The following is an 11,390-nucleotide window of genomic DNA, read 5'->3' as shown; positions in this document are numbered from 1 at the left end:
AACCATCTAGCATGCTCACTCCAGTGCCAACACTCCCTCCTTTTAATAAAAATGTAAGACTTTTTAAAGAAACTTTTGTGTAATACTGTGCAATTTTCTATAGTACTGTAACAGTTGTTCTTCTTAAGGTGGCAGGAGTAAGAGGGGTAGAGATCAGTCGGCTGGGACAGAACTTGTTAACAATATTAGATCCCTTTGACTCATAACAATATAGCTCGACTAAATCTTTCTTTTTCAATTTGGCATTATATGACAATGTCATAACGGGAATCTTGTGGCCATCTTTAAGCCAAATTTGCCTTTTTTGTTGTATACCGTTGAGCATTTTAATAATTATTTGTTGTGATTATTTCTTCAATCCAAGCTCCTTATCAAGCACCAACTCTATGACTCTCGAATGAAACCTCTAAATTTAGTTCCTTTTCCAACGATTGAAAAAAATTCTAACGTAATTTTGGCTTTCTAATTTCTACTCATTTTGATCATATATGCTTGTCTAAATATAATATTACTCTTTCACAAGTTTTAGTATACTTATTCTAAATCATTTTGAGGGAAATTAACTTTCATACAATTGTTTTTACTTGTTAGGGTTACATTTTCTAGAAATCACTTCTAACAAAATGTGTCTTCTAATAGCTGTGACTAAAAGACATAGCTCTGGACTGGCTCCTGATACACTAGTGTGTTTCTCTATTGTATTAAAAATAGTGAGATCGAGTTAACTATTTTCTAGTTCATTCAAGATAAAAGCTTTCAATTAAAATAAGAAGGCTTAGAGCGTCTGCAGTCCCTAAATAAGTCATTTAAATTTAAAACTGGTGATACCAAAGGGTTAGATATACCACTTTTATTATTTAGTAATAGTCAACCACAGTTTTATTTGTACTTTGTACTATTTATTTTATTTTAATAAAATTACCTTCTCATTCCTAGATCCTTATGTCAAAGTATCTCTGATGTGTGATGGTCGAAGATTAAAAAAGAGGAAAACAACTACAAAGAAAAACACTCTAAACCCTGTGTACAATGAGGCCATTATTTTCGACATCCCTCCAGAGAATGTGGAGCAGGTCAGCCTCTCCATTGCGGTCATGGATTACGATAGGTACGTGTATCTATCTATCTACTCACTGAAGAACAGCCATGTGTAGTCATGCAGATTAAATTCAGCCCTTCAGGCTATATACTGCCACAACAGTTTTAATGTAAATTGGAAGAAGGACAAGTTATTCATTCAAAATTCACTTTTTCCATGTTATAATATTTTTTCCTTCTCCAAAAGAAGTCATTATTAAGTTGAAGGACAGAACACTTGGGGCTGGTGAAAGAATGGGTACAGAGGCAGTATGGAATACATCATAGAAAACACTAGTGTGAAGCCTTTTTACAGTAACAACAGAAATCACAATAAACGGAGTTTTTCTCAACTGGACTGGAACATGAATATCGTGATTCTTATCGGAGCTCTGCTATGAACTAGCTGTGTGAAAGAGAAAGCTACATAATCACTTGGGGATTCATCTTTCCCATTTGTAAACATTAGCATAACATGGAACTGTGTGTGAACAGCGAAGATTAAGAGTAGAAGATGGATAGTAACCATAGGAATAATCAGCCTTAAAACGTTGCCGTGTGGATAGCTCTTCCATTTCATACACTTGGAGTCACTTCTATTTTCGTGGAATAAATTGCGAACTCTCAGGTGTAGCTCTGAAGATTCTTCTTGATGCAACTCCTACATTTTATCTTCTCAACCTTCTTCTGTCTGAAATATATCAACCTAGCCCTGCCATACAGCCCTGCTCAAGTCATCACTTCTGTGTCTTTCTTAGTTAACCAACCTTTTCTTGATCTGAACTCCTTGAACTCTTGTCCCACTGAAGATTCATATCTCTTCTTTGGGCCTTGCTATATACTTCTTTTTATTGTTTTTCTTTTTATATTTACAAATCTTTTGGAAGGGAATACTGTATGTTTAACCTACAAAATTATCAGCACATAGACAATGCCTTACTATACTTATTTTGTTCTAATAATAACACAAGTGGTACAGAATACATATATACAGATACTCAAAAATGTGTCTATTTTAGAGTATCACAAAAATGGTAGAACCAAGATCCTATAACCAAGAGAAATTAATATGTTATACCCTCTGACTCAGAGCTAGCAATGAAACACTGGAAACTAAAATGATCTGTACTATCTATTTGAAATTAGTTTATATCACAGTTTACAAAAAAAGCTATCATTAAAGAGAAAGAGCAAGAGAGAGAGAGAGACTCTTGAATTGAATTAGTTGAAATTTTAAACTCTAAAACTGTAGTAATGTTTTTATCAGAAGCCCTTGTTCTGCTTTTCCACAGTAGTGATTGCAGGTCAATTCAATGAGCGTTTGTCACCCAAATAATTTAAGGAAGATGGATCCTTAAATATATAAAACAGAAATATAAAAAACATTGTCTTCTAAAACTATGCCTGTCTGGGAAACCTTATGTTGAAGAAAATGATACTAAATATATATACCTATATCAGTGACAAGAAAAAAGTAATGAAATATCCAAAAATCATCTCAAAGTCTCCTTAGAGAAGTCTATCAAAATAACCTTCAGAAATCCCTTTAAATGACATTCCATTCTTGAGAAGCAACTTAACGCTTACACACTGAATCAACTGTCTTGATTCAAATCCTGCCTCCGCCTCTTACTAAGTGTGTAAAGGCAGGCAGTTCCCTGGACCTCTGGATGTTTAGTTTCTGTATCTATAAAATGAAATAATGATAATGATACTCATGGTCATGGTATGAGGATTCAGTCGGTACATTTAAGGTACTTAGAATGGTGTCTGGCACATACTAAGTTCTCAAAAATATTAGCTATCATTATTACCTTGATTCATTGCTGTGAAAACAGGACATGAATAGAAAACAGGAATGTTGTTCAGCATGCTCTGGTTCTATGCAATAATAAATCAAACGTTGTGGTGCTGAACATAGATAGCCCTGCCCTGTTTAATTGTAGTACAAGCATATCATTCACTGACATATCATTTAGAGTCAATTAAATATGGTCATTTTTACAAGAAAGTAGATATTGAGCTCTTGATGAGAAATCTAAGCACCACTATAAAACATTAAGCCTTGAGGAAAGAATGGGATTTGATTTACATCATTTAAAGTTAATAGAATTGTTTCCAAAAAAAAACCTCATCTTATAGGTAAGGACCAGCTGGCATTTCACATTCACACTATTTTTATTACTGTGGAATGTGCTTAAGTTACAGAGCACTAAAATAGTTTCAGTGTGCTCCTTTTACAAATTTATTTTTGAATGCTGGTCTTACTTAGTAAACTTTAGTTTACCTAAGTTTTTTTTAATTTTACCTAAACTAATTTAATCTGCAAAATTGTCTAGAATCAGTCACAAAGTCAGTGTTTTAATTATATACTTAAAATTTTGCTACGGTATGTGAAACTGCATTTATTTTTGAATGTTGGAATGAAAGTGTGATATTCTCTGAATCGTAGGGTAGGACACAATGAGGTCATAGGAGTGTGTAGAACAGGACTGGATGCTGAGGGTCTTGGGCGAGACCACTGGAATGAAATGCTGGCCTATCACCGAAAACCAATAACACATTGGCATCCCTTACTGGAGGTAACTGTGATTCTCTGACTCCTGCTCTCTCTCTTTTTTTTATCTCCGTTGCTTAAATATGTATATGCTAATGTTTCTGTTACGTTTTATATATTCACCAATTTTTTTAAAATAGATATTGTTCGTGCTTTTGTCTCACAGACTCTATCATCCAATATTCAAAGTTCTGCGTGCCTTGTTGGATTTTAAAAACCACTAAACTTTCTCAGTTTGGTATTCCTTTGGACAGTGTACTAGCCCATAAAAACTGCAAGTCTATTATTTTCTTGGCAGAGCCTGAAAACTTAGGTCAATGAGTGCTGGAGTAATCAAGTAACCAACTGAATGTTGGTGCTTCTCCTTTGTGAAAACAGCCACCTCATCTAAAAATCCCCAGAATCTCTAAATAGAGGTACTATTACTTACTACAACTCATCTATATAAGGGGATAGGACTATCTCCCCAACTCTGGTCAGGAAGTAAAATTACTCACAGAGTTTTAAAATATCAAGGCATGAACTTGCCTGAGTTCAAAGCCTGACTGTGCTGTATGACTACATGTTGGAGAACTTTGGGGCAAGTTACTTTAACCTCTCTAAGCTCTGCTATTACTCTGTCATAGTAGTAAACTCACAGAGCTTACTAAATAAAATGCTGAATATTGAGTTCTTAGGACTAAGTGTGGCACAATGTTAGCTTCAATTATAACTGATATTAATAGTTATATTAACTAGAAGAGGTATCAATTCCAGTTTCTGTCAAGATTTTTAGTCATGAAGTTGTCGGTCTACTCAATGCATTGAATGTTGCTAGATGGAATGACTCGTTCCCAAAGACAGTCACCGGAGCCTCCTGAAGAGTCACAAAGTCAGTCATTTATATGACCTGATTAGATAGGAAATGTAAGTTGACAAAAGGATTTGTGGTAGATGATGGAATTTATACAATTCAATAAAAAGAATAGTTATGATAACTACATAGTAAGTGAATAATATATTGCTGTCTCTCCATGGATAAGATTCTGCTTCTTGTTCTGGCACTAGGCGTAAGGGCAGTACAGTATAATTAACTACCAAATGTCAGTTCTAATCTCAGCTTTGTCACAAAAATGTAACCTTGGCTGTGTTACTCAGGACATTTTAGGTAAAATTTGATGAATATGGTACCAACATTGCATGCTCAGACAACAGGTGAACTGTCATCATAGATATTTGCATATATATATATATATTAGTGTTTCAAATCTTCGCCTCACATCATCATTTATTGTAAATCATAAAAGACACACACACGCAAATGCACATTCACACAGCACTTCCCCTTAAAGTACTTCAGAAGTATAGACAAGTTTGTTCCCTAAATAGCTCAAGGAGTCTTGGGAAGGTTGTGTTTCTTTTCAACAGTGTGTATTGTTTAAAATATAAAATATACTCTACCACTTTTTATACAGTTACTATCCTTTCCTGGTTCTCCTCTTGGTTTTTATTTAAAGCTTGAAAAGTGAATATTAATCCTAAGAATCTAGACATGAGAGTAAAGTTTGCTGGGGAGAGAATCACACTGCAGGAACACATGTGTTCTAACCCTTGGTCCTCTGGCTGGCTAATTCTGGGCAGAACATTTACTCTGTCTGCAGCTGCATTCCTCCATATTTAATGAAAATGGAAATGCAAGCCCCTCAGACTTCACAGGAACAATGTAGGGAGAAATGAGATAATGCGAGCAAGATCTTTTAACTAATGAAAGGATATGTATGATATAACCTTGGACATATTATACTTAATTATGACTGTTTAGTAAGCGTTTGTACATTTATCTGATGGAGAGCTACGGACTAGGCATGTGTTTGTGTCAGTCATTGTAGGATATACAGGAAGAATAAGCTACAATATGGACATCAGAAGATCCCAGATGTTTTTCTAGCAGCGGAGTATCAGAAGACAAGTGGACTAAAAGATTATGTAAATGTACTTTCTCCAGCAAATGGCTCCTTTTTTCAACTCCTGCACCTACATTCATTGGTCAAACAAAACATTTGGACTAGAGACCTAAGAACTGGCTGGATTTTGCACTGTGGGAAAGTGATGAGTGTATAATTATGTGTTTTGTTACCAGAGAAGTGATTAAAATGAGAAGGGAACAATTCGAGAGCTGGGTAAGTTGGTGAGACAGAGAGTAAAGCATTATTTAGAAAATCTGGTTACTTCTGCCTAGATAATCAAAAGTTTATTCTGTTGCAACTAAACTTTTTAAATACACATAATATTTAGGAACCATGAGAAATTATTATTTTTCGCCTGCGGCTCCCCTTTGCCAAACTTAGCGCCTGTCATCTCATTAATTGTCATCTCATAAAAGTCCATTTCTGCCTTAGAGCAGTGTGAAATAAAGTCTCTTGTGTCTAGAACCTCTTATTGCATGTACCTAGCATCTATAGTAAACCGATAATTATTTTACAATAAGAACAGTCATAGAATGTGAAATGAATCTACAGCCATGACTAGTTGTCTGTACCATGCTCTGCCAGCATCTCTATGAGATATTTGTGGCCCCTCATGTTACCCGAGAAGGTGAGTTCTGAAGAGCAGGGAGAGTTATGTATATCTTCTCTTCAGAGACTTGCATTTCATGAGTGAATATCTACTATTAAAATGTTGCAACAATTACCTACTATGTTATATTTTTATACTAGATCATACATTATGAAATTATTGTCTTTCAGTTACCTGGCCGGGCAACCAGTTTTGATAGTCAAGGATCCTGCTCATCTCCCAAACCACCTTCCACACCGTAATGCCTCCAAAATAAGTCCATTATAGTAAGGACCAGGACCATACGCTCATCACATAAGAAAAAAGTAGAAGGTTTGATTTCCTCACTTAAAATATATCCCGATAATGAACAAACTTGATGTGAAATTTTCATTTACTTTTTTGTCTGTTTATTAACTTTGGACATCTTGATATATTTTACTTGAATACAAATAGTCCTTACTTCCATAAGGCATTTTATTCTTGCTGTCATATGCCTATTAGCACAAAGAGTGTTTTATTAAGTTGTAATTCTTTGCATAAACAAAGAAATACATGTTTAAAAAAGAATCTATACTTATCTAAAATTAAATATAGTTTATGCTGCTATTGTACCAAGTAGCACATGTCACAGGTGTATGGTTTTGATTTTGTTACAACTATGTTCATTTCTAGTTATGCACATTTCTATGTAAACTCTAATTGAAAATTTGAACTTAATTTACACAGCATTAAATCCTTGTGTAATCGAATTAATGTAACTTATCTAATATATTCTTTCATTCTCAGCAAATTATTTTCTTAGTGAGGTCTGGCTTTACTAAACTCAACTTTGTCTTTCAAGTGTGTTTAAAACATACAGATAAAGCTATAATTTAAAGAACCATTTTGAATATGGATTTAAGAAGTAATATTTAGTAGCTGAAAAATGGAGGTTGAGCCATTTGGGCTACCATTTTATATTGTCTTAATGTTACATTAGTTCACACGTCTGTTGCACTATTTAACTGATACTTTTAAAATTCTAATAATCTTAATCTCAAATGTAGCATTAGTATTCCTAAATGAATAGAATTAGAAGTCGTTCATTTTTTTAAATGTTTGTAAACTTCCCAAGTACTGTGACATGTATATTTTGTGTCATGAAGCTATCGTGCAGATTCTGTATTTCTGATAGACCGACTAACAGACACCAAAGGTACCATAAATGTCTGTGTGCTCATCATTGTTTAGGTTGTATACAGAAATAGCGATTTTTAAACCAAATCAGATGCTAATCATTAAAATTGGATGTTTTCTTAAAGAAAGGATGAATTTTCAGCAAATTAAATACCATTTATCATGAATAATATAATTCTAAAGTTTAATGAAAATAAAAAAATAATTCTAACAGTCCAGACCCACAGTCCTTTCATGAAAGGCATTTGCCTTCATAAGGATCAAGAATCAAGCCCCAGTGGTAAAAACTATGCAAACGTTTTTACATGACAGAATTTTCTTTTAAATCAGGTCAACTTTTTATTGTCTCTCCTATTGGAAGCTATTTGTACTGTGGATAATGCATATTTTAAGTTTATCTTGACAGGAGATTGAGATAAAAACAAAACAAAAAAAGGCAAGACAATCTACACTTAGAATACAAAAACACATTCATCAGAATGAGAAACTTTAATCAGAAATTATAAAATTTAGATTTTAGTAAAATCTCATGTTTCTAAATATTAAAAAATAAAAAGTTTTAAAAGCCTTGAAATCTTGTTGGCATCTCTCATAATTATGGCATTACTGTTAATTAAGATGTAAATATTTTACACATTTAACATTTTAAAGGCAAATGCAATTCCCTAAAATTGTTCAAATGCTTGTTACCATCCTAATGAAAACAAGTATTCCTAGCTAAATTTTCTAATGGAAACTATAGAAGAAACCTGTTTGAAAATTCCTGGCTACCTTACCAAGCCTAAAAAAACCACTTGCTGTAGACAGAATGACTGAAGATGAACCTTCCATTTTGGAATTCTTTATTTTACTGGGAAATAACAATTGTCAAATGGGAAGATAAAAGTTATCTTTTAATAAAATGACATTTTCGAGGACAATTATTTTATTAGCAGTTTATGATTAATTAGCAAATATGTTTTCTAAGTGAATTTAATAATTTTCTTCTGAAAACATATTTAAGGACTTGATATTTATTCTTCGAAGCTCATGATTTTCTTTGCCTCCTACGGAGAAAAAAGTCAGTGCTCGTGATGAAAAACTGCAGCCAACTAACAAGGGAACTTTAATAAAATAAGTTTTAAAGTAATTTTTAAGAAAATGTCTTCTAGGGATTAGAATAAATTTATCATGCCAGAGAATTTGTTAATTCTGTGAGAATCTCTCACAGTAATTTAAATAAGTTAAAGTAAAATAATTTTAAGTAAGGAGAGAAAATCATCACAAGTCATCTTTGATGCAGTACATGAGAGGTTTAACCTCATATCGATAAAGCATGATCATTTAAAATGATAGTTTATATTATAAAAATGTAATCCTACCACTTTTAATATAATGCATTTTCACTCTGCACAGCCACACATTCATAAACATAACTTACCCTCTTTCTACTTGTGATTGAAGATAGAATGTATTTTATTTAAATATTCAGAATAAGGTTTGATGTTACAGATTTCCTCCACTAATTTGTGTGAAACACCACATTTTAATGACATCACTGATACACTATGAAGTTGTAGCTTAGGTATATAATGAATACCTAATTTCAGGGACTTATTCAGGGACTTGCCAAACATAAGTCTAGGAAAAAGGAGCAAATATTGATTCATTAGCATAACAACACCGATGTTCTTTTAAGTTTATTTATTCATTTATTTTACCTGATTCACTAAGTAATCAGGATAATGAGGAAATTGAATATGAAAAAAAAAATAGTGTTTGTGAGGTAAATAATCTCACAAAAATCTGAACAGTCGATGCTTTTTTTACACTGGTTTCTTAATAATGTTTTTCCTGGCACATTTAATTTTCTTTGAAAAGCCAGCCTTGCTTGTGGTACTTTATTTTACATGTAAAACTTGTGATACTCATACATTCATAGTTCAGTAAAAATATCATTAGGACTTGCTCCAGGGAACAAGACATGAGAGCTCAGAGCCAAGCACCCACTTTCTTATGCAGTTTTGAGGAGTGTGTGCATGTTCTAGTAGTTACTGCAGGGAGATCACAACTGATCAATACTGACTCAGGTTTTAGATAAAGCAAATATATTTAAACCTACTTGGTTGTGATATTTAATTGACATTTTCACTTGTGTTTATTCTCCTGTAATGTTTATTATTTTAAAATGTTGCAGACTCAGTAAAAAACTATCAATCTTTTAAGGTTTTTATTTAAGTATTGTTTCAAAAATTAAAAAGCCAAACTTCCACTCCTTTCTCAACTTTTACTACCCGTAAAATAAAATATAACATTTCAGAATGAGTTACCAAAAGAGCCAAAGACTATTACAAATAAAAGGACACAAAATCTTAGCATTGAACACGTGGTCATTTGTTTACCTCTTTAAAAAGAGTATTTGATACTATCTCAGAAAATATGTATTCACAGAATGGAGTGCCATCTGATTTTTTTTTTTTTTTTTTGCTACCTTAGTTTCAGTAATAACCAGTTAATTTAATGACCTGATAATTTTTTTAAAAAAACTAGAGTTGATAAAGATTTAAGAAAGTCATTCAACCTCAATCGAATCTAATGAAAATGTAGAGATCTGTATTCTTTACAACTTATTCTTGAAGCAGCTCTGGTTGTTCCAAGGTACTTTAATTGATCTAAACTTTTATAGTTTTTAGACTTAGAATTTCTTGCTGCCAATAAGAAATAATGCAAAAGCACGGAAGTAAAATAATTTAAAGTAAGAGTCTAGATAACTAAATAGTAAACAGATGTGTTAAAGGATATGGAAGTAAAGATACTTCAATGCAGAACCAAAAACTCCTTTGTACTTTAACTTTTAGTAGAAAGTAAATCCTCTAACACTGTTCAAAGAAACTCATGACATAGCATTTTAATAGTTACTCCAAAACATGGCTCAGGATATGATTCATCTGAACCTACTAAGGCCCATTATTTAAAAGAATTAGTGAGTTTGTATTTTACATGGAAACAGAGCTAATTAAACTCAATGCTATTTTCAGTATGTTATTCAATAATATTCTTTAAAGTAAAAATTTTCTATTTAATTAAAAGTCTTTTCTTATATTTACTCAACTTTATGTTAATTAAAGTAAATGGTAATTTAATCAAAGATGCATTAATAACATTTGTCATCTGCCATTAACAGTTCACGAAAAAGATGTATATTTGAACAGTGGCATTTAATTAATATTCAGTTCAAGTGTTTTCTCATCAAAGTAAAATTTATTTTTATTTTTGCCCTATTTATCATGAAGATAGGCTACAGGGTTTGACTTCATGGGATGACAATATCATGCTATAAAGACCTAAAAAATAAATCACTACATTAAGGTTGGAGGTGAGACTTAATAAAGTTTATTGAATGCCAACATTCTGAATACTAGAAATGATGACTGAAAAAATAATTAGAGGATGCTTAAGAGAAAAGATAGGCTTCTTCATGCTTAAAATGATTTGAATATACTTTTGCAAGAAAAAAATGATAAGAATAATCTTATTTTTATCCATACTGAGACATTGAAAATGACTTGCTATTGATAGACCTCGGGACACAAATAGTATTTATATGGAAGTATTTTCAACTCAAACTGACAATAACTTCTAAGCTCACCTGGGTCATGAGAACCCTCTCCAAAGAGCAAACTATGCCTCATCTTGTCATGAAAGGGTAAAAAAAAAAGGCCGCTTCCTTTGGGAATTTTGTCGTGATTTCATCTTTTGTGCACAGAATCCCTATTTACTGTAGAGGATGGATTTCAATTATTCAACTTTATGTTTTCATTTCCTCAGAAACAATTTATTGGGTAACTGCATAGTATAGAAATGAGTCAAAAATTGGTAAGAGAAGTAAGTCTCAATGTTGGAAGGTTAATGATTGAATTTTTGCTTTTGTTATCTCTTTCAAAATTGTTTTTTTGTTTTGAACATCAATATAGGAAATTATGTTTGACTATGATTTTGCTGTAGAATAAAGTTTGTGAACCAAAACAGTCCTATAATTCCTGAGGCTATGAACAGACCGACC

At 32.6% G+C, this 11,390-nt stretch overlaps 1 protein-coding gene across 1 annotated transcript in view; it reads left to right on the top strand.

The window, feature by feature from the left end:
* The window catches only part of SYT10 (synaptotagmin 10), a 54,745-nt gene extending 47,024 nt beyond the window's left edge, over nt 1–7,721 (top strand). Inside the window, exons 5-7 of the mRNA XM_011363151.1 lie at nt 937–1,108; nt 3,530–3,659; nt 6,361–7,721. Coding sequence (XP_011361453.1) covers nt 937–1,108; nt 3,530–3,659; nt 6,361–6,432 — 374 coding nt within the window. The 3' untranslated portion in view covers nt 6,433–7,721. The remainder of the gene's footprint in view (nt 1–936; nt 1,109–3,529; nt 3,660–6,360) is intronic.
* The last annotated feature ends 3,669 nt before the right edge of the window (nt 7,722–11,390 follow it).

This window comes from Pteropus vampyrus, unplaced genomic scaffold, assembly GCF_000151845.1.
Source record: "Pteropus vampyrus isolate Shadow unplaced genomic scaffold, Pvam_2.0 Scaffold82, whole genome shotgun sequence".
NCBI lineage: Eukaryota > Metazoa > Chordata > Mammalia > Chiroptera > Pteropodidae > Pteropus > Pteropus vampyrus.
The sequence above is the reverse complement of the archived record's forward strand: the minus strand, read 5'-3'. Positions and strand labels throughout refer to the sequence as shown.